Genomic DNA, 24,938 nt, shown 5'->3' on the forward strand with positions numbered 1-24,938 from the left:
TTAATTATTTCAGTTGTTTTAGTATCGAGTCCCAATTCTTTCAAGGTATCAAGCAGTGTATTTCTGTCAGTTGAATCATTTCTTTGGACTGTATTTCTTTAAGCTACTTTTGAAAGTTTTTTAAAGGTCCCTAGCATTGTTCTGTTTGAAGTTGGAGTCTATTGTTGCTAGTTGGTCTTTCATGTATTGTACTTTGATCTTTTTAAGGCCTTTTGATGCTTGCTTCCGGGCTTCTTTTAGTGCGTTCTTATTTTTATTTGCATTCCATATGTTCCAAGCACGTTGTCTTGTTAGGGTTTGTTTGTCACAGTCATCATTCCACCAGGCATGTTTCCCTGTTTTGGTAAGGAGAATGGTTTCTTCTGCTGTCTGTACTATGTCATTTTGAAGTTGTTCCCATGTTTTAAGTGTTCCCTTTTCCAAAAGAGTCCTGAAATTATCTTCCTTAGTTAATTTCTGAGTGCAAACGTGTCAGGTTGATATTGACTCTTTCTTTTATATATTGGCCTAATTTTGAATTTAATTATTGATAGATAGTGATCTGAATCTAAACCTGCACTCTTAAAACTTCTACATTGAGCATCTCTGATGTAGACTGTCTGCTTATAGCAACATGGTTTAGTTGTCTCTCCCCACAAACTGGATTCAGGGATACCCATGTAGATTGTTAACCATGTCATGTTCTTTGCATAAACTAATAAGTCTTTCTCCATTTGCATTGGTTCTTTTATGTGCAAGGAATTTGCCAGCTATGGATTTGAGCATTAAAGTCTCCAGCAATATTATTTTGTTTTTGGATGAAATCTGGTCTAAGGTGTTTGACAGTTCCTGCCAAAAAAAAATCTGTTCGTTCTTTTCATGTTCTGTTTTTCTCATTTGTTGGTGCATGTGTATTTACTATGGTATACAGTTTGTTTGTTGAGTTGAAGGTTAATGTTGAAAGTCTTTCATTGATAAATTTAAATTGTGTTATTGAGTTTACTGATACGGTTCAAAAACTACTTCATAAAAGTAATGTAATACTTAATAAATGACTGGTTAAAGCTATTTGTAGTTATGCTTCGTTTAATATACACTCACTGTGTCCTGTAGCACCTGTGATAGATAAGCTTAACATGACTGAAATTTAGCAGTTCAGAGTTTAACAAAACAATAAAATTCTGATATGTATGAGCTGATTGTTATGTGCAAGACATCAATAAAAAGTATTTTCTTGGACAGTCATCATTATAAATGCTTAGTGATGTGGAAACTAAATAAGAAGCAGAACTTGTGAACAAACTGTTGCATGAGACCTAGATAGTAATTATATAGCCAGGAACTTAAAGGTGACCAGAAGTTTCAACATCAGTTGCGTAGTTAGATATGTTTAAAACTTATTTATTGGGCCTCACACCCGTCATCGGCATCACAGTAGTTAAGAGTTAAATAATCTGTGTCCAGATGGCACAGGCTGAATTATTTTTTGAGAATAAATAACATTGTTAACAGAAACTTTTTATTTATTAAGTGCTTTAACGTATTGTTTCTGAAGAGGCTAAGATTGATTGTTGGAACAATTAGCACATTTGGGTTGTAATGGAAGTATGTGACAGCAGATATTCACCTGACATGGACGTAATAAGCCATTGTGGCCAAATTAATATAACTTACATTAGGAAAGTATTTTCAGTTTAATATTATTGTCATGTTCTGCTGAACACTGACAGAAAATTCAGTTGATGTTAAAAAAAGTTGTTATAATATAAAGCTTCCCTCAGTTATTGGCCAGTCTTTTGTCAGTTGACTAGTGAGCTAAGCTGTCACTTGAATAATCAAAATTGACAATTTTATTGTATTATTTAACACTAAATTTAATTTTTTTCAAAGTTTTCAAATTTCGTGGCGCTGCAGAAAGAAGTAGAACAGCTCAGAGAGGAAAATGAGTCACTTGCAGCACATGTGACTGCCATGACAGAAAGACCAGCTGCTGAAGGTCGGGAAAACGGCGATAATGGCTGCATTGAAGAGAAGCAGTCTGTGAGCAAAGCTGAAGAGCTAAATAAAGAACCAGAGTAAGTATGATGCTGAACACTCCACTTATTGCAGAGTTATTGTATGATGACCTGCATTGTAAAATTATAGTTTATAAAGACTATTTAAAAAGTGAAATTTGGCTTTCCTATAAAAAATGCCCTTGTAGAATAATTTCTTATTTCAGAACAGAAAAGGGTCACAAAATATTACTGCAGAAGTTGGGCCATTATGAAATAAGAATTGTAGCTCACAATTGGTTCAGCTTATACTTCAAGATGGCAGCAGAAAGGTCATTTTCCACAGTAATGAGAACAGCAGTGATGTGCAGTCTGTGTTTCTTATATGTATAAATGATAAAAGCCTTTTAATATGACAAGTGATTATGAAATATTTCTGTTTGCTGTTGACACCAACTTGGTAGTGAAGGATGTTGAGCACAACATAGGCAGTGCATCAAATACTGCAGTTAAAGACATAAGTTTATGGCTTATAGAAAATAAATTGATGCTAAATCATAGAAGACTTGCTGTTTACAATTTCTAGCACACACTTCAACTGTAACTGATATTTTGATAACACAGAATATCCATATGGTTAGTGAATCTAAACAATCAAAATACCTAGACATTCGAATATACATCATAAGCTCACAGGGAATGCCCATGTTTAGTATCTTGTTCAAAAATTGAATCTTGCTATATTAACCATTAGAAAAGTACTTGCAATAAGTGACAGTTCAACTTGAAAAGTAATCTGCTTTGCTTAATCTCATTAGATTATGACATTGGCATTATATTCTGTGATAACTGTCCCGCATTCACAAATGACATTTTTGGCTCAGAAGTGGGTAGTCCAAGCAATGTGTGGTGTACATTTGCAAACCTCTTGTTGACCCCTGTTGAAGAGTGTGGGATTGTGCTATTGGCCTCTCAATATACATTAAATTAACAATTCAAACTTATTTCCAGTAATTAGCACTGTTATATATATAATTAACTTCATTGCAACATAAAAACTAAACCATAACTCGTACGACTCCATTAAATAGATGATGATGATGTCCTCCTCGCCGTGTCCGGCGACAGCGACTCTGTCAGTCTTCTCTGTCCTTGTTGTGGTAGGCTCGGATGTGGCTCGCGAATCCGAATTTCGCTTTGAATATCCTGTTGCATGAAGCACAGTGAAGTTGACCAGTAGAGTTGTAAGTATACGTGTAGACAGGCTTGAGCTGAGATTTTCGGAGCTCTCTTTTAGCATCCAGGTTCATTAGACGCTTTTGCTCGAATTGTTCGATGGTCTTATGTACAGTTGATCGCCACTCCGATCGGCGCAATGCTAGCTCCTCCCAACGGTTGCTTGGAATGCCACAGGCTGCAAGGTGGCATTTAATGGTGTCTTTATATCGCAGGTGTTGACCACCTTTCCTCCTCTTCCCGCACGAGAGCTGCGAGTAGAACACCGCTTTAGGTAGCCTACTGTCATCCATGCGTACTATGTGACCACTCCATCTCATTTGATGTTTCATTATTAAAGCTTCAATACCAGCCAGTTTCACGCGGCACAAAATCTCCGTGTTTGGGACACGGTCTTCCCATTTGATGCGCAGAATTGATCGCAGACATCGAAGATGAAATTTATCTAGCTTCTTAATGTCAGCTTTGTAACAGCACCAGGTTTCCGAGGCATAGAGTAAGGTGGATAATACTACTGCTTTGTAGACTGCAATTTTTGTTTGTAGTTTGAGATCATGTGATTTCCATACTCGGTCATTAAGCTTACCGAAGGCTGAGGCTGCGCTGGCTATACGCGCTGCGATTTCCGTTGTCAGGCGGTTGTCACTTCTAATTTGGCTTCCCAGGTATTTGAAATTTGACACATTTTGCAAGGGTTTGTTATTTATCTCAATACTGGAGTCATCTGCATTAAGACCTCTAAGTGGCTGTTTGAGAACTTCCGTCTTAGTGATGCTAATGGCTAAGCCAAATCTTCTGCAGGAGGCATTTAGCAGATTTATGTAAGTCTGAAGAGTTTCGCAAGAATTAGCCATCATGCATACATCATCCGCCTAGAGAATCTCTAAGATGGATAGTTTGGTTACGCGACTTTTTGTTCTGAGGCGAGAGATGTTGAAGACACTTTTGTCTGTCCTTGTGTCGAGACTAATTTGATTACTACAGGCTTTGGTCGCGACTCTCAGAACAACTGCGAAGTAAACTGAGAAGAGTGTTGGAGCCAGAACACAGCCTTGTTTTACACCACATGTCACGGGAAACTGTTCTGAGAGCTTGTCCTCATGGCAGATTTTTGCCATCATGTTTTCATGAAACTGCCGAATCAAACTGACAATTTTGTCAGGGCACCCAGTTTTCTTTAGTATGATCCAGAGAGCTTCCCGTGGGACACGATCAAAAGCTTTTTCCAGGTCTACAAAGCACATGAACAAAGGCTGATGTTGTGCTAAGCTTTTCTCTTGCATTTGTTTGACAACAAATATGGCATCCACTGTGCCTCTGTTTGGGCAAAAGCCACACTGGGTCTCTGGTAGCAGTTTTTCTGCAAAGTGTGTTAACCGGGTGTTAATTATGTGGGCAAGGACTTTTCCTGCTGCTGAGAGAAGAGAAATGCCCCTGTGGGAGCTGCAGTCTGATATGTCACCCTTGCCTTTATAGATCTTGGAAATACAAGCATCTTTCCAGTCTTGTGGAATCATTTCATACTCCCAAATCCTTAAGATCAGAGCAAACAATGGTTTCTTGATGTTTGGCCCCCCATATTTATATAGCTCTGATGGCAAGTTATCTAATCCTGCTGTTTTGTCATTTTTCAGCTTAGCCAGTGCTGAAATGAATTCATCGTAGGAAGGGGCATCCGCAAGTTGTTCCTCAACTGGCAGGTCTTAAAGTGCTTCTATGTATGGAATATCGGTTGTCTGATGGTCGGGATTAAGAACGTCATTAAAATGTTCCGCCCACCGAGACAGGATGTCACTCTGTTGCGTCAGCCGACAACTTTTATCTTTGTTATAGGCTGGTGCTATCTTCCCAACTCTTGGACCAAAGATAGTTTTCAGGGACTCAAAGAATCTGCCCATTTGGTGTGTGTCGGCATATAACTTTATTTCATTTGCTTTATTTGCTCACCAACTGTCTTTGAGAGCACGTACCTTCACTTTCAGATTGTAATGCGCTGCTCTATGCTTGTTATCATCAGGGGTGCGAAGAGAGGTTCTGAAATCATTAATTAGCTTTCTGATCTCTGGATCTGAGTCGTCAAACCAGTCCTGGTGCTTCTTCTGAGGCTTTCCCAAGACTTCTGAAGCACAGCCACACAGTCTGCTAGTGTATGCACTGCACTGTTCATCTACAGGGGCAGATTCAGATATCAAAAGGCCATCTACACCAAATTTTTCATCCAGTTTTGCTCTCATAGTGTTATTTATCTCAATACTGGCCAAGATTTTGCAGGACAATTTTGTTGGTATTTTGTGTGAAGGTCGGCGTGGTGCCTTCAAAGTTATCTTCAATTTGGACCACACGAGTCGATGGTCTGTCCATCCCTGAGCGCCTCTCATTGCACGTGTGACCAGTACGTCACCAAGATCTTTTTTCCGTACTATCACATAATCCAGAAGGTGCCAGTGTTTAGATCGCGGATGCATCATTAAATAACACAGTCAACAACAGAATAAAACATATATATAAAAACAAAGAGAACACACAAGTCAATGACTGCACCAGGATACTGCACATAACATTGTACTTCACCACTCCTCTGTTAGTGTCACGAATATTTTCTGCTGAATCGGATGTGTCGTCCAGACCAGGTAACAACAGATCATGCATGGGCTGCTGACGGTACATTAGAAGTTGCCACCAACATCTATTCTGGTTGATCTGCAACGGGTGATGTAGCAGCTGGAGTGTTTGTAGAGTCCATTCCATGTTGTGTGCAGGTGAGTCTGTACCAATGTAGGGTGCACAGAAAGCTGGTATAAACCTGGCACTGGTGATGACGGGTGGCATACCCACCACATAAACTTTGTATGCCTTGTCCTCCCTACTGATGACACAGTGAGGCCAGTCGCAGGGTGACTGCAATGGTATACATACTGCATCATGCTATACAAAAATGTAGTGGTACTCCCGCTGCTTGCCAAAAACAAAAGTTCATCGGGTCTGCTGATCCCTTGAAACATAGAGGTATAGTTGCCAGATTTGTGTATCCAGCTTTTGCATCAAATCGGGCACATTGGCAAAGAAAATGCCTGGTAGTTGTATTGACTGGCCATAAACAAGTTCTGTAGTTGTGGCTTTCAGTTCTTCTTTCAGTGATGCAGAATCATAGTAGGATGATGGGTGCTGTCTTAGTTCACCGCTGTGAGTCATAACATTGTAGCGGGACTTTCAGTATGTGGTGTGTGCGTCCAACTGAACCATTTGCTGCCAGGTGGTAAGTTGTAGCTCTAATCCGCTTCATACCCAGTAGGGCAGTGAACACTTGAAGCAGGTAGACTCAAATTGTCTTCGCTGGTTTGTTGCAATTCGTGTAGGCACACCAGAATGGACGATCCATGTTCAGAAGAACACAGTTGCGATTGTTTTGGCAGTAATGTCGGGAACTGAGAATGCCTCAGGCCAGCGTGTAAAATGATCAGTTGTAAGGCAGTAGATGTATCCTTCTGATGGTGGGAGGTGTCCTAGATGTCTAGGTGGACACATTTAAATATATTATTCGCAGGAAGAAATGCGCCACAAAGTGACCTAATGTTCCGGCTAACTTTATTTGGTTGACAGGCCACACATTGTCACATATATTGCATGCAATCTTTGTGCGTGTGTGGCCAGACAAAAGCTCGCTTCACTGTGTTGGTAGTGGCTCGTACTCCAGGGTGTGACACGTTACATAAAGAGGCAATTGCCTGTTGGCGAAAGTCAACAGTCACAAATAGTCGTGGTTTGTTAGTGGCAGTGTCCCAATACAGCAGTGCAGTTGACAGTGGCAGTGTAATACAGCAGAGTTGTATGCTCCGTAGCTCACTATCTGATTGTCGGGTGGCAGCGAGAGCTTCAAAGTCAACTGCATTAGTGATTGCTTCAATCCTAGATAGAGCATCAGCTGGCACGTTCAGTTCTCCATCGACGTGAACAATATTGGTGGTGAACTGTCAGATGTATAGTAGAGATGTCACAGCTGACGAGGTGACACTTTCTTAGGACACTGGCATAATACATATTTTTGTGGCTTGTGGTGAGAGTGAGCTGCTGTCCCTCCACCATGTAACAAAAATTTTTAATAACAGCATAGGCAACATACAGTTTGCAATCATCAGTGAACCAGTTCTCCTGAGATGGCAGTAATATTTTACTGAAAAAGGCTAAGGGCTGCCACTGCTCATCCATTTGCTGTTGCAGTGCAGCACAGATTGCAGTGGCAGATGCGCTGACCACGAGGATGAGAGGCAGCTGCAGAACTGGGTGCGCTAACCATGTAGCTTTTGTGATGGCAATTTTCATTTTGATAAAAGCCAACTCAACCTCACTATTGCACTGGAGTTTGTCTTTGGCTTTGGTGGATCGTGCAAGGATTTATTCTGTGGTACAGCTTGGAGGGCATGACTGCAAACAAACCGATGGTAAAAACTGGTTACACTGAGAAATCGTGGTAATTCTTTAACTGTTGTAGGCTGTGGAAAAGGATAGCTTCTTCTTTCTCCTGTGGTGCCCACATGCCTTGTACATTTATAGTATAGTGTAGGAACTGTACTTCAGCTGCTCCAAAGACGCATTTTGAAGGGTTGAAAAAAGCAGGCCATGTGCACATAGACGAGTGGAGATCTGTCGTAAGTGTGACAGGTGTTGTGCCTCTTGAGTTTGACGTGACCTGGATGTCATTGATAAAAATCATAACAGAAATCTGTTGTGAGACTTCATCCGTGAACCATTGAAATGTTTGATCAGCATTACAAGATCCAAAAGGCATTCAGGTACATTCAAGTAATCCAAACGGTGTCTTAGCGATGTTGTTTGGTGTCACAGGTATTTGGTAGAATTCACGAATTTAGTCCAACTTAGAAAAGATGTGCTTACTGTGGACATCAAACATAAGATCTTCGATATGTGGTACTGGGTATCAATCTAGAATGATTCTGGCATTGAGCTGCCTGATCGCCACATGTACTCCATCCACTAGTCTTTATTGGAACCACGTATAGTGCTTGATGGGTGGCTGATACCTTGTGCAAGCATTTACGAGAATTCCTATTTAAGTATTTTCGGTTTCTGGGGTGACAAGCAGCCCAGTCACGCATGGAGTGGTGGTCCAGGTGTTGGCAAAATATAGTGCACTGTCAAGTAATGCACAGGTGCTAGCATGGGAGTCTGGCATGTGATCTCTGGGAACTGTCTGAGGAGCTCCTGTCAGTGGACAATCACAAATAATCATCTGTACAGCCATGTCTTCCATACAGTGCTCTCTAGCTTGGCATGCTAGGTTGGTGGTAGTGCCAAAAGGTGTTGGCGAAGGAGTTAAGGAGTCCATGAAATGATTAAAAGTGCACTCTGAAAATGGGTTGCACCACATACACTACAACGAACTGCCATTCAAATTTGCACTGTAGGCATAAGTTCAGAACTAATATGATACAACTATACCCTGCAATTGTAGAACCACTGGCAGCAAAAAGGTAGCATTTATCTCAGTTGAGATGGGGCAGATGGGCAAATGGATAGACTGACACAGCAGCACCCGCGTCTACCAAAAACTGTAACTTTGTGTCATCCATTACAAACTGTCAACACCTGCCTTCTGGTGAGTCAGTGACAGTCATCACCAACTTCCTGCTGCGTCCGTATGGCAGGCCACATGTCTGCACCTTGGAACCACACTGTCGGTGGTATCAGCAAACTGTTCCTGATGGAGGTGAGCAGCTGTGCTTTCCTGGCAAGTGGTGATAAAGAGATTGGCGACTGGTAGTCTGGGTCCGTAGTGTAGCAACTTGTGTGGTGAGCTCGATAACCTTTACTTGTAACACGGCGAGGGTGTTACATGAGAGATGCTGTGGGCAAATTGTTGTGACACACATGAACAGATACATTTCCGTCATGGCTTGCACGAGTGCATCTAGATCGCTTGCACACACTGTAAGTACCTTCTGTGAGTCGTGTGGCAGATACAATAACCAAATATTCCACAGCACATTTTCACTGACTGTTGCTTGCTAATGTATGCAGTTGGTGTAGTAGCTGCGATGGGGTGCAATTGCCTAGCTCTTCTATGTGAAGTAGTTTCTACAGTCTCTTTGCCTGAGACTGCATGAGGCAGTAGTCAGGATGTTCTTGATGGTTATGTAACTATCAGTGGTTGTTGTTGACACCAAAATGTCTTGCACTTCTGTGCCCATATATTTGTTGATTGAAGTGACTCTGTAACTGTACCTCACGTTGTCTGCAGTTATGTGTCCTAGTACAAGCTTACTTTCTAGTTGCACAAACCACAGCAGAGGATTCTGTCACCAAAACGGTTGCAGCTTTACTGTCACATAATTAATTACTGTGCCAGTAGATGTGCCTAAAGTTAGAGGTAGATCTGACATTGTGGAGTTATGGTGAACTGGGACACAGAAGTTGCATGATGCAGTTGATGCGGATGTTCGTACTTAGTGCAACACAACACGATACGAAGCATTGGTGATAATCAAGTTTCATGTCATTGACTGTTGGAGGTCACATTAGGGTCACTGATTGTTGTACGGCTAGATAATTAACTTGATCATAAAAACTAAACTGTAACTCATACAACTTTGTTAAATAGCACATTCAACAACAGAATAAAATGTATAAAAAACAAAGAGAAAACACGTCAGTGATTGTACCAAAGATAATAATTAAAAATCGTTATCACTTGCACATAGCATTAGCAGCACATAACACTGTGCTTCAGCAGCTTTCATCCAGTTAATAGTAAATAGAAATCCCATCTGCCTTTGGATCACATCTCCTTGACTGTTTTTGTACAGAAAGGTGTGTAGTATTCTGATGTATCCATATTTAGTAAGCTATCACAAGAAATAAATAACCTTGGCAATAAACCACGTGGTTTTAAATCTAAACTGAAAAATTTCCTCATTGCTCACTCCTATTGTATTAGTGCATTACTCGGGGGAGGGGGGGGGGGGTTAAGAAATTTCCAGCGTTATCAGTTTGTCATCTGCAAAGGATTCAAAAGGATTCATGTACATTTTATATATTATTAACTTGTGTGATGTTAATTTCATGTACCATGTACTGACATGTTACAGGGCTATGGATATTTGCAGCTTAGGTCCTTCAAAACTAGGTGTGTAAAATAAGCTAAAGTAAGTCAAGATGAAATGAGAGCCGATGCTAAACTTTGAAGAATACTAATTCTCTTTGGTATTTAATTTATTCACTTGATGCGGTCCGCAAATATTCTTTCTTTCATGGAAATATGAGTGTCTACCTGGCATAGATTACTGGTAAAAACATAATATTGCTGTTCACCTAATCCAATTTTTGTCTATATCTGCACTTGCACAATAAAAAAACCACTGTGAAGTGGATAACAGAGAATATTTTCCATTGCACAACATATTATTGCTTATTTCTGTTACATTCATATATGGAGTAAAGGGAAAATGTCTGCTTATGTGCCATTTTGTGTGCACCATAATTATCTAATTTTGTCAATGGGATCCGTATGCATGGGCTGCACTATATTCCTAGTAAGACAACACGTTGAGACAGCTGTATAGAGTCTGATTGATCTTCTCTCCTGTGTATGCTCTTAGGTCCCAGATACAGATTCATGGAAGGACCCCATAATAATTCCCCTCCAGAAATCAGGAGGGGTGATTTGCATCTCCATACATACTCTGTAAGCCACCGAATGGTGCTTGGCGGAGGGTATCTTGTACCGCTACTAGTCATTTCCTATCCTGTTCCATTTGCTACTGGAGTGAGGGAAAGAAGACTATCTATATGCCTCCATACAAGCCCTAATCTCTCTTATCTTTGTGATCCTTAAGTGAAATATGTGTTGGCAGCAGTGGAATCATTCTGCAGTCAGCTTCAAATGCTAGTTCTCGAAACTTTCCCAGTAGTGTTTCTGAAGAATAATGTCATCATCCCTCCAGGGTTTCCCATCTGAGTTCATAAAGCATCTCCACAATAATCTTGTGTAGATTGAACTACCAGTAATAAACATAGCAGCCCATCTCGGAACTCTGTCGACATCTTCCTTTAATCCGACATGGTGGGGATCCCAGGCAGTTGAGCAGTACTCTTGAATGGGTCCCATAGTGTTCTATATGTGGTCTCCTTCACAGATAAGCTGCAGTCTCCTCCCAATGAACTGAAATCATTCCTTCACCCTCCCAACTATCAGCCTTATGTGCTTGATCCATTTAATATCAATTTCCAACATAATGCTTAGATATTTAATTAATGAGTCTGTGCCTCAATCAGCACAGTACTAATGCTGTATTCAAACCTTGGGTATTTGTATTGCCTACTTATTTCGTTTGAGTCAGAAACAAATACAATGCAAGATAAACCAATACAAACAAATGAAAGACAGAGCTAGCAAGCTACACTACTGTTAACCGAAGCCTTCCAGCTACAGCTGCACATAGTACTGGAAGCATATCATCTTTTGTGCAAGATTCTGGGCTTAGTTGACAATTCAGTATATCCTCCACGGTCTGTGGTTCTCTGCTGTTACAGCTGGTGGCACTGACAGAGAAGAGCCATTTCTGGAAGTTGCTCCTATATCTTTCAATTCCAGAATGAAGACAGTTAAATTACTTCCATACAATCCAGTTCTGTTGTGCCCAGGTGGGAGGGTTTCCAGAAGGGAAGTCCAGGTAGAGTTATTTTCAAGTCAAGAAATCTGCAGTTGTTTTCTTGTTGTAGCTGTAGCTATTTGCAAGAATGAAGTGGTCTTCAGGAAACTACTACTTGCACCTCGATCTTGGGGCTGCTGGAATGTGGCCATGTAGTGCATAGTTTTCCTGATGAGCCTGACTTACTCTCTGTGCATTGGGAGCTACTTCCAGACAGATGTCTGGTGGTACTATGCAAGCAAGTTGGTAGACCCTTAAAAGTGACATACATTTCAGACAACTTGTAATAAGCCTACGTGTTTTGTTTAGCACATTGTGCTTTAGGTTTGGATGGGTGTGTTTGTACCAGACTGGCACACATACTCTGCTGCACTGTATAGCTAGTGTCATCATTCTCAAGGTTTGTGGTAGAGAACCCCACATGCTACCAATGATCTCGCAAATTTTCATATTCTAGCATTGCTGCTTGTAGGTCAGAGTATGGCTCAGAGTGACTCCCAGATTTCAGATGGGTTTTATTTACTAATTATATCCTTTGCCATGTGGTGCCACATATGCAGCATGTCTGTGTTTGCTATGAGAGGCACACAGTTGTATTTTAGCTGGGTTTGGGCAAAGCTGATTGTTTGAATAATAGGCACTTAGCTCCCTCAATGTGTCTGTCAGATGAGTTTCAACATCTTCAAAAGATTTCCCTTGACTAACTAGTGCCAGAACATCAGCATAAAGAAAACTCCTGGTGTTCACCAGAAGTGCTTGGTCATTGGTATGGATGTAAACACCACTGTTGAAAGAATCCATCCATGTGGTAAGTCATTTGTTTGGCACTTCCACCAATTATACAGATCTCAAAAGTCCACATAAAAAATCCTGTTTTGGAGTAAGTTTTGAATAAGTTTGTTGAAGCTATAATCTTTTATCATCCCATAGAGCTATGGCAAAGCAAGATGGTTGACAATTTTATAAGCAGCTGTCAGCTCAATAAAAACTAATCCTGTAAGTTTTTGTGTTTCATAGATGTCCTCAATAATCTGTGAGATTGAGGACCAGAGATATACAGCTTTTTCCTAGTCTGAAACCTTAGAGCAAATGTTAAAATGTTACTGTATCCCTTGATTCATGTTTTTCTTACAGCTCTACATTAACTTACATTTTCCCACATTTAGAGCAAGCTGCCGTTAATCACACCAGTTAGAAATTTTGTCTTAGTCATCTTGTTTGCTCCTACAGCCACTCATCTACATCTACACCTACACCTATATTCTGTAAACCATCATGAAGTGCACGGCAGAGGGTACGTCTCATTGTACCAGCTATAAGGGTTTCTTCCTGTTTCATTCACGTATGTTATATGGGAAGAATGATTGATTGTGTCCCTCTGTGCATGCTGTAATTATTCTGATCTTATATTCATGATCTCTCTTTCAGCATCATGATCGACTACACCTTCATGGAGCTGTGAGGCGAATCAATGTGGGGTTAGGGATGGCTCTGAGGACAGCCAACGTTTGGTCGTGTTTCTCTGGTGCCCGTCGGGACTATCAACAGATGTGGTTTCGCTAGACATAGCGTACACCTAAACAGGACTGGGAAGGGAAGATTGGTACAGCTGATTCATGAAAGTATAGGGGGGTGGATCTCGGGCCACACATGGTCAAATACCTGTTGTCATAGGTAGGAAAAGTAGGTCTTTTTTTTAGGATAAATCCAGACAACAGGTTACCCTGCCTAAAGAGTATCTCCAGCACTTTAAAAAATACTGAAACAATCACTCAAAAGACAGATTTTAACACCTCCAATATCACATATACCAGATGTCACAAAGAAAAACAAACCTTTGGAAAGAGTAACATAGGGCATTTCACATACTTAACAATCCTCCATCAAAACATTCAATCAATAAAAAATAAAATACAACTATTAGAAGTTGAGCTCCAATCTTTGACTTGTACAGTAATTTGTATTACTGAGCACTGGTGTAGAGAGACAGAAATCCAACGTGTAGTAATATCATTGTATAAAAAGGCAAACTCTTACTTCAGAACTCCTTCAAGGGGTGGAGGATCATGCATTTATATCAGAAAAGGAACACAGTTCAAATCAACACCTGGCCTCAGTACTGTAAGTGAACAGAAACACTTTGAAATATCAGCTATTGAATTAACAGGGCTTGGTATCACCAAGAAATTAATCATTTTGTGTGCGTATAGATCTCCCAGTGGTAGTGTGGACACTTTTTACAATAAGTTAACAGAAGTTCTAGATAAAGTCTCAAGTACAAAGGTCAACATAATTCTGTGTGGAGACATTAACATCAACACTAACATCGTAAATGAACCCAGCAGCACCTTCATAAACATTCTTCAAAGCTTTGGCATGTCCCTATTGGTCAATAGGGCAACAAGGTTTAACACAACAACTTTATCAGTAATTGACCATGTTGCCACAAATATGGACAGGGATAAATGTGATGTAGCTGTAAAAGATCTCGGACTATCAGACCATCTCTGTCAAATAACAACAGTAAAGTCAGGCATCAAATCATTCCCTAAACTACAAGCCTACAAACGACATCCATCAGAAATCAAAATAAAAGATTTTTCAAAAGAACTAGAAAAACAAAGCTGGGATGAAGTGTATAAGGAAACCAATGTGAATATGAAATTCTCTAAATTCTCCACATTGTTTAAATTGAACTATGAAAAGGCATTTCCAAAAGTATGCATGTCTGTATCAACATCTCACAAGAACAGATGGATAACAGCAGGTATTAAGAAGTCCTCCCAAACACTTAAACACTTCAGTTCCATGAAAAAGATTCGCAGTGATCCAGAATTCTTAAATTTCTATCATAGATACAAAAAGATCTATAGAAGGTGCTGATTGCTGCAAAAAAGTCCTTTAATGACAAAATAATATTAATGCAGAGAATAAAAGCAAAGCAGTCTGGGATGTTAGAAAAAATGAAACGGAGAGAGGCAAAAAAAACGCAGAATAACATACTGCTAAGGGAGGAGGATAAAGTAATAAATGATCCACAGCACTTAGCAAACTATGTAAATGACCAGTTTTAAAGTATTGCAGAAAAGTTACAGCAAAAATTCCCCCCAACAAATTTAACACCTGTAAATAATGTTGCACTAAATACAATGATGTTACTTTCAACCACAGAGAATGAAGTCGGTAAAACAATTCAAAAACTAAAAAATAAAAAGTCAGTATGCTTAGATGAAGTACCATTGTGAGTACTGACACAATGCATAGGGATTATACAAGGCCCCTTAACAAATATAATAAATGAATCCTTCACATCAGGGACATTTGCAGAGCAGTTAAAACAGGCAAGAGTTGTATCTTTGCTTAAGAAAGGTAATTCAGAAGACATACAAAATTACAAGCCATAAAAATTAAAAGCCTATTTCCCTGATGTCAGCATTCTCAAAAATAATAGAAGCAATAATGAAAGACAGATTAGTGAATTACCTGACTAAATACAATCTTTTAAGTGAATCACAGTTTGGTTTCTGAAGTGGTAAAAATACGGAGTGAGTCATAGTAGAATTCACAAAAGTTGTACTTGATGCTCTTGATAAAGATGAGTGTGTCAGAGGCATATTTTTGGATCTTTCTAACAAGGGAACCTCTCCATCGCACCCCCCTCAGATTTAGTCATAAGTTGGCACAGTGGATAGGCCTTGAAAAACTGAACACAGATCAATTGAGAAAACAGGAAGAAGTTGTGTGGAACTATGAAAAAAATAAGCAAAATATACAAACTGAGTAGTCCATGCGTAAGATAAGCAACATCAAGGACACTGTGAGCTCAGGAGCGCCGTGGTCTCGTGGTTAGCGTGAGCAGCTGCGAATCAAGAGGTTCTTGGTTCAAATCTTACCCCGAGGAAAATTTTACTTTCTTTATTTTCGCAAAGTTATGATCTGTCCGTTCGTTCATTGATGTCTCTGTTCACTGTAATAAGTTTAGTTTAGTGTCTGTGTTTTGCGACCGCACCGAAAGACCGTGCGATTAGTAGACGAAAGGACGTGCTTCTCCCATGCGAACCGAAAACATTTGATCGCAAGGTCATAAGTCAACCGATTCCTCCATAGGAAAACACGTCTGATATATTCTATACAACACTGGTGACAGACAATAATTATCTGAAAATAAAAAATTAAATTTTTCACGTGAGGGTAGACTTGAACCAAGGACCTTTCATTCCGCAGCTGCTCACGCTAACCACAGGACCATGGCGCTACTGAGCTCAAGCTTTCCATGATATTGCATATATTGCAAATAGACAATTCAGTTTGTATATTTTGCTTATTTTTTCATAGTTCCACACAACTACTTCCTGTTTTCTCGATTGATCTGTGTTCAGTTTTTCATGGCCTATCCTCTGTGCCAACTTATAACTAAATCTGAGGGGGGTGCGATGGAGAGGTTCCCTTGTAAGGCGTTTGATACAGTCGACCACAAGATTCTATTAAATAAATTAGAAGCATTAGGAATAAGAGGGGTAGCTAATGACTGGTTTCGATCATACCTAACAGATAGTGTACAAAGATTAGAGATAACATGTACTTCAAATAGATCTAAACATTTAGTAGAACACTTATCAGAACCAAAATACGTTAATATAGGGGTTCCGCAAGGTAGCATATGAGGACCAATACTGTTCCTGACATACATTAATGACCTTCCCAGTAGTGTTACTCATGGTGAAAAATCCTCTTTGCTCATGACAGCAGTATTATAGTCACTGAGAAAACAAGAGAACTCCTTGCCGAGAAAGCAAATGAAACTTTCAAGGAAGTTTATGATTGGTCAATAAGTAATAAAGTGACAATGAACATAAAGAAAACTAATGCCATGAATTTCAGTTTGAAGAGAAAAAAATGACAATGTTAAATTAAATGAAGATGGCACCTCTGTAGACTGTGTAACAAATGCAAAATTTCTTGGAATGAATATTGATTCTCAGTTGAAGTGGTGTGAGCACACAAAGGTACTTGCAAACAGGATGTCTTCAGCATGTTATGCCCTTAGAATCCTATCATCAGTGTGTATCTTGAAGTGTCTTTTAGTTAAATATTATTCGTATGTACACTCAATTCTTAGCTAAGGCATTCTTTTATGAGGAACAAATGCACAAAATATGAACACAATTTTCAAACTCCAGAAAAGAGCCATAAGAATAGTAACCAAAAATACTAGTCGAGCTCATTGTAAAGATCTGTTCAGAACACTGGAGATTTTAACTGCTCTATAGGAATACATTTACCAGTCAGTTGTACCCATCAAAAATAACATTGGTAATTACTGCACAGACAGCTCTGTCCATGACCATGCAACTAGAGATAGACTCAACTTAAATTTACCAAGAAAAAATAAACATAAAACAGAATAAAACTGTACAATAAATTACCAAAAGAGATTAAAGAAATTGCAAAAATACACTTATTTAAAAAGGCAGCTAAAAAGTACCTGTTATGCAATACATTTTATGTGTTGTTGTTGTTGTTGTTGTTGTTGTGGTCTTCAGTCCCACACACACACACACACACACACACACACACACAAATTTCATGCTTTCACCACCCAAGGTTGCTTCATCAGGAAAGAGGGAAGGAAAGGGAAAGACAAAAAGATGTGGGTTTTAAGGGAGAGGGTAAGGAGTCATTCCAATCCCGGGAGCGGAAAGACTTACCTTAGGGGGAAAAAAGGACAGGTATACACTCGCACACACACTCATATCCATCCGCACATATACAGACACATGTAAATGCAAAGAGATTGGGCAGAGATATCAGTCGAGGCGGAAGTACAGAGGCAAAGATGTTGTTGAATGACAGGTGAGGTACACGCAGCAGCAACTTGAAATTAGTGGAGGTTGAGGCCTGGTGGGTAACGGGAAGAGAGAATATATTGAAGGGCAAGTTCCCATCTCTGGAGTTCTGATAGGTTGGTTGCAGTGGGAAGTATCCAGATAACCCGGACGGTGTAACACTGTGCCAAGATGTGCTGGCTGTGCACAAAGGCATGTTTAGCCACAGGGTGATCCTCATTACCAAAAACCACAGTCTGCCTGTGTCCGTTCATGTGAATGGACAGTTTATTGCCGGTCATTCCCACATAGAAGGAGGGTGCTTTCACACGTGATCGTGTACACCTTCCAGGTTACAGGACTGGAGTAGGTGGTGGTGGGAGGGTGCATGGGACAGGTCTTACGCAGGGGGCGGTTACAAGGGTAGGAGCCAGAGGGTAGGGAAGGTGGTTTGGGGATTTCATAGGGGTGAACCAAGAGGTTACGAAGGTTAGGTGGACGGTGGAAAGACACTCTTGGTGGAGTGGGGAGGATTTCATGAAGGATGGATCTAATTTCAGGCAGGATTTGAGGAAGTCATATCCCTGCTGGAGAGCCACATTCAGAGTCTGATCCAGTCCCAGAAAGTATCCTGTCACAAGTGCGGCACTTTTGGGGTTCTTCTGTGGGAGGTTCTGGGTTTGAGGGGATGAGGAAGTGGCTGTAGGTATTTGCTTCTGTACCAGGTCGGGAAGGTAGTTGCGAGATGCGAAAGCTGTTTTCAGGTTATTGGTGTAATGGTTCAGGGACTCAGGACTGGAGCAGATTCGTTTGCCACGAAGACCTAAGCTGTAGGGAAGGCACTGTTTGATATGGAATGGGTGGTAGCTGTCATAATGGAGGTACTGTTGCGTGTTAGAGGGTTTGATGTGGACGGATGTGTGAAGCTGGCCATTGGACAGATGGAGGTCAACGTCGAGGAAAGTGGCATGGGATTTGGAGTAGGACCAGGTGAATCTGATGGAACCAAAAGAGTTGAGGTTGGAGAGGAAATTCTGGAGTTCTTCTTCACTGTGAGTTCAGATCATGAAGATGTCGTCAATAAATCTGTACCAAACTTTGGGTTGGCAGGCTTGGGTAACCAAGAAGGCTTCCTCTAAGCGACCCGTAAATAGGTTGGCATACGAGGGTGCCATCCTGGTACCAATGGCTGTTCCCTGTAATTGTCAGTATGCCTGGCCTTCAAAAGTGAAGAAGTTGTGCGTTAGGATGAAGAGGTTTTAGGTAGGGTAGCAGGTGATCGGCGTGAAAGGAAGTGCTCCATCGCAGTGAGGCACTGGACATGTGGGATATTTGTATATAAGGAAGTGGCTTCAATGGTTACAAGGATGGTTTCTGGGGGTAACAGATTGGGTAAGGATTCCAGGCGTTCGAGAAAGTGGTTGGTGCCTTTGATGAAGGATGGGAGACTGCATGTAATGGGTTGAATGTGTTGATCTACGTAGGCAGAGATACGTTCTGTGGGGGCTTGGTAACCAGCTACAATGGGGTGGCCGGGACGTTTGGGTTTGTGAATTTTAGGAAGTAGACAACAACAACAACAACAACGGGTAGGAGGTAGGGGTACGCAGTTTCGGTGGGGTCAGGAGGTTGATGGAGTCAGGTGAAAGGTTTTGTATGGGGCCTAAGGTTCTGAGGATTCCTTGAAGCTCTGCCTGGACATCAGGAATGGGATTACCTTGGCAAACTTTGTATGTAGTGTTGTCTGAAAGCTGACGCAGTCCCTCAGCCACATACTCCCGACAATCAAGTACCACGGTCGTGGAACCCTTGTCAGCCGGAAGAATAACGATGGATCAGTCAGCTTTCAGATCACGGATAGCCTGGGCTTCAGATGTGGTCATGTTGGGAGTAGGATTAAGTTTTCCAAGAAAGATTGAGAGGCAAGGCTGGAAGTGAGAAATTCCTGGAAGGTTTGGAGAGGGTGATTTTGAGGAAGAGGAGGAGGGTCCTGCTGTGACAGAGGACGGAACTGTTCCAGGCAGGGTTCAATTTGCATAGTGTCTAGGGGAGTTGGATCATTAGGAGTAGGATTAGGATTATTTTGCTTCGTGGCAAAGTGATATTTCCAGCAGAGACTACGAGTGTAGGACAGTAAATACTCGAAGGGGGCTGTTTGGTTGAATCTGGGAGTAGGGCTGAAGGTGAGGCCTTTGGATAGGACAGAGGTTTTGGATTGGGAGAGAGGTTTGGAGGAAAGGTTAACTACTGTATTGGGGTGTTGTCGTTCCAGATTGTGTTGAATAGAATTTTGAGGTTTTGGGGGGAGTGGAGCTGGAAGTGGGAGATTGAGTAGATGGAAGAGACAGGATCTGTGTTCAATGAGAGGAGGTTGATGTTTGTTGGAAAGGTTGTGGAGGGTGAGTGAGTTGCCTTTCTGGAGGTGGGAAACCATGAGATTGGATAGTTTTTTGAGGTGGAGGGTGGCATGCTGTTCTAATTTGTGGTTGGCCTGTAGGAGGATGCTCTGAACAGCCGGTGTGGATGTGGGAGAGGAAAGATTGAGGACTTTGATTAGGGGTGTGTTCATTGGCTGAGTTGATGTGTAGGTGAAGGATTAGGCTGGTGAGGGCTATGGACTGTTCAGTTTGTAACTGATATAGGGATTGATGGAAAGAAGGGTTACAGCCAGAGATGGGAACTTTTAAGTGTGAGGCCTTTGGCGATAATGCCAAATGTCAGACAAGCCTGAGTAAATAAAATATGGGAGCATAATCTGGCTAGGGCGAAGGCATGAACGGACACAGGCAGACAGTGTTTGTTGGTAATGAGGATCACCCTGTGGCTAAACATGCCTTGGTGCACGGCCAGCACATCTTGGCACAGTGTTACACCACCCGGGTTATCTGGATACTTCCCACTGCAACCAACCTATTAGGAACTCCGGAGATGGGAACTTGCCCTTCAATATATTCTCTCTTCCCGTTTACCCACCAGGCCTCAACCTCCACTAATTTCAAGTTGCTGCCACTCATACCTCACCTGTCATTAAACAACATCTTTGCCTCTGTACATCTGCCGCGACTGACATCTCTGCCCAATCTCTTTGCATTTACATATGTCTGCCTGTGTCTGTATATGTGCGGATGTATATGTGTGAGTGTGCGCGAGTGTATACCTGTCCTTTTTTCCCCCTAAGGTAAGTCTTTACGCTCCTGGGATTGGAATGACTCCTTACCCTCTCCCTTAAAACCTACATCCTTTTGTCTTTCCCTTTCCTTCTCTCTTTCCTGATGAAGCAACCGTGGGTTGCGAAAGCTTGAAATTTGTGTGTGTGTTTGTATTTGTTATTGTTTCTATCAATGTACCAACGCTTTCTTTTGGTAAGTTACAGAATTTTTGTTTTTAGATATATTTTTCCCACGTGGAATGTTTCCCTCTATTAAATTTGTAAATACTTTGACATGTCGTATATCTTTGTAAAAAATCTATGGATGAATAAAGCTACTGCTGCTACTACTACTACTACTACTACTACTACTACTACTATCTGTATGTGAGCGATAAGTAGGGGGTTGTAGTATATTCCTAGAGTCATCATTTAAATCAAGTTCATGAAACTTCATTAATAGATTTTCTCAGGATAGTTTACGTCTGTCTTACAGTTAAGTTTCTTTAGTATCTCTGTGGCATTATCTGATGGATCAACCAAATCTGTGACCATTTGAGTTGCCCTTCTCTGTATGCGTTCAATATCTCCTGTTAATCATATTTGGTATGGATCTGACACACTCGGTCTATGTTATAAGACCAACTGCACAAGTGATTTGTGAGCAATCTCTTTTTTAGACTGAGTGTACATCCCCAGTATTTTACCAATATACTGAAGTCTACCACCTGCTTTGCCCACAATTGAGCGTATGTGATCATTCCATTTCATATCACTATGAGTTGTTACACACAGATATTTGTATGAATTGGTAAATTTTAATGGTGATTCAGCAATATTATAGTCGTAGGATACTACATGCTTTCGTTTCATGAAGTGCAAAATTTTAGGTTTCAGAACATTTAAAGTAAACTGCTAATCTCTGCACTACTCTGAAATATTACGAAGACCAGATTGAATATTTATGCAGCTTCTTTCAGATCATACTTCATTCTAGATAACTGCATCGTCTACAAAAATCGTGACAGTACTGTTAGTATTGCCTGCAGCGTCATTAATATATGACAAGAACAGCAAGGTTCCCAACACACTTACATGGGCACATCCGAAGTTACCTCTACATTTGACAATTACTCTCCATCCAAGATAACATGCTGTGTCCTCCCTGCGCAAAAGTCCTCAATCCAGCCACAAATTTCACTTGATACCTCATATGATTGTACTTTTGACAGTAAGCACAAGTGTGGTGCTGAGTATAATGCTTTTTGAAAATAAAGACATACTTATATCTTCCTGACTGCCTTGATTCAAAGCTTGCAGTATGTCATGTGAGAAAAATGCAAGTTGGGTTTTACATGGTAGATGTTTTCGGAATCCATACTGGTTGGCATTGAGGGTGGTCGTTGTATTCAAGATATCTCACTACCTTTGAGCTCAGAACATGTTCTAAGATTCTACAACAAATCAATGTCAAGGATATTGGATGGCAGTTTTTGTGATTCACTTCTAGTACCATTTTTGCAGACAGTTTTTTTCCAATATTGGACGTGGTTTCCTCCCCTCCCCGAGGAATCTGTGATTGATTATAGCTGGAAGAGGGGCTAACTCAGCCGCAAATTCAGTATAGAATCTTATAGGGATTCCACTGGTCCAGTAACTTTGTTCAGTTGTAATGATTTTAGTTTATATTTATATCGTTCATCTTTTCAGTAGTACAAGGATCAAACTGGGGAAATACTCATAAGCTATTGTTTGTAAACGAACATTTGAAGGGCTTTTGCTTTTCTACCCTTAATTTGAGTTCCTTCTCATTCGCTAGGGACTGGACATTAACTTTGGTGCCACTAACAACCTATACATATGAGCAGAATTTCTTTGGGTTTTGTGATAGTTCATCTGACAATGTTCTGCAACAGTAGGCATTGCAGGCTGCCCTCATTCCACTCTTGACAACCACACACATTTCATTCAACATCTCTCTATCTGTAGCCCTATGCTTTTACACCTGTTGTGCAGTAATCTGTTTCTTTAGAAGTTTCTTTACATTGATTGTATACCATCTAGGTTCCCTCCCATTATGAACTGTTGTACTGGGTACGTACCTATCCAGGTGCTTGATCAACTATTCTTTTAAACTTGAGCTGTAGGTGCCTTACATGCTCCTGCTCTGTGCTGATAATTTCAAGTTCCTCATTGAGATATGACACTAGTGATATTTTATATAGTTAGCTTAACAACTTGCTTGCTTAACAACTTGGAACTTTGCACAGGGTGAGAGATTTGCAATAAATACAAGATAAGTAAGGGGCCAATGCCCCAGAGTCCTCTCTATAAAACTGAATATGCAGCTTCAGTTTCTAACTCAGTGGATTTAAGTTTCTTGTCTAATGCAACAACTACACCATTTCCCATGTGCCTATCTTTTTGATGTACACTTAAATTTTCCCCAAAAATCTCACTACTATCAATTTCATGTTTCAACCAGCTTGCTCTACATAATATTACATGAGCTTCACTGCTTTTCAGGAGCGCTGTAAGCTCTGGTGCATCATTGTGAATATTTTGGCAATATAATTGTGTAGGCTTCCGCACCCAGTCAGTCGACAGAAAAGTTGTCTGAGTATGGTACCGTGTCATAATGTATAAAACTACTTTTTCTGGATAAAAACCAACATTTTGGCCAAAGTTGCGGCGGCCCTCTTCTGGATCTATTGGTGCATACTAGGTATGCAGTGTCCCTTATATTTTGTTTTTACTGTTCATTGCACATGCCATTATGACACAATGTTAAAAGATAGTTTGTTTCATTGGTCACTTAAGGAAGAAGAAGGAAGTTTTTTTAATAGGTTATAGAGGAGGAGGAGGAGGAGGGAGAACCTAACCTCTGTTGTCTATTGGCTGTTGTGTTATGTGCCATGAACGGTGGTCACCGTCGAATGAGAAGCTGGCTGCTGTTTACCAAATGCTAGACGTCAGCCACACGGCGGCAGTTACTCGCCGGTAGTTCTCATGCCTCGTGTTGACAGAGCCATCTCTTGGGCTCTGATTCCTAGCAGCCAAGATGGGGCAAGCCTGAGTCCATCCTCTCTATTCATGTTATTAGGACGTTTCAGTATTTCGACGGCCTCTCTGATGTTGCGTTCCATCATAACTGGCTGCTTGGCCAACACACAGGCTTTGCTGAATTTTATTTATTTTCCACAATCTCGCTAATGTTCTGCCACTGCAGATTTGCTGTGTTGCCCTAGACGAATGTAACACTTGTGTTCACAAATGTGCATTGCTATTGGCCTGCCAGTCTCGCTGATGTATGTCCCTCCACATTTGCATTCCACCTTGTACACGCCTGCAATGTCTAATGCATCTACCTTGTCCTTAGTGGAGCCTAGCACTTCCTGGATCCTACGACTACTATAAAAGACAGGCTGCACCCACACCTGGTGAAGGTGTTTGCCTATTCAGTCAGTAACATTGTTCATGTAAGGTAAGCGCAATGTTGGCTGCAGTTTGTCTATTTCTTGCTTGTATTTCTTACTTGGTTTCATCGACAAGGCTGTGTCAATCGACTTACAGCTGTAGCCATTGGATAAAAACGTTGTGCATAGCCTTTTAAGCTCTGGTGTTGCTTTGAGTATCACTTAGGTGCTGCACACGGATTGCCAAAGAACAGATGACCGAGTTGTTTTGCGCTGGGTGCTGGTAGGATTGGGCGTGCAGATACCTGTCTGTATGTGTAGGCTTGCAATATACTCTGTGCCCCAGTGTGCCCTCTGCTGTCCTGCATACTTCGACGTCTAGAAGTGGAATTGCACCATTCTTCTCTAATTCGAGTGTGAACTGTATCTTCCCGTGTATGTTGTTCAAATATTCGTGAAACTTTTGTAGCTCCATTTCACCACGACGTACTATAGCGAACATGTCGTCCACATTTCTGAACCAGCAACGTGGGCATAAAGGAGCTGAACCGAGGGCCATTGCTTCGAAGGCTTCCACGAATATGTCAGCTGCCAGTGGAGATAGGGGAGACCCCATTGCTACGCTGTCTGTCTGCTTGTAGTATTTTCCTTGCCATTTGAAGTACATTGAAGTT

The 24,938-nt window shown here is 41.0% G+C and overlaps 1 protein-coding gene across 7 annotated transcripts in view; it reads left to right on the plus strand.

The window, feature by feature from the left end:
* Positions 1-24,938, plus strand: part of LOC126260094 (kinectin-like) — a 353,744-nt gene that overhangs the window by 211,062 nt on the left and 117,744 nt on the right. For all 7 annotated transcript variants that reach the window (XM_049957313.1, XM_049957309.1, XM_049957310.1 and 4 more), the window contains one exon: positions 1,870-2,054. In XM_049957313.1, coding sequence (XP_049813270.1) covers positions 1,870-2,054 — 185 coding nt within the window. The remainder of the gene's footprint in view (positions 1-1,869; positions 2,055-24,938) is intronic.

This window comes from Schistocerca nitens, chromosome 5 (assembly GCF_023898315.1).
Source record: "Schistocerca nitens isolate TAMUIC-IGC-003100 chromosome 5, iqSchNite1.1, whole genome shotgun sequence".
Lineage (NCBI taxonomy): Eukaryota > Metazoa > Arthropoda > Insecta > Orthoptera > Acrididae > Schistocerca > Schistocerca nitens.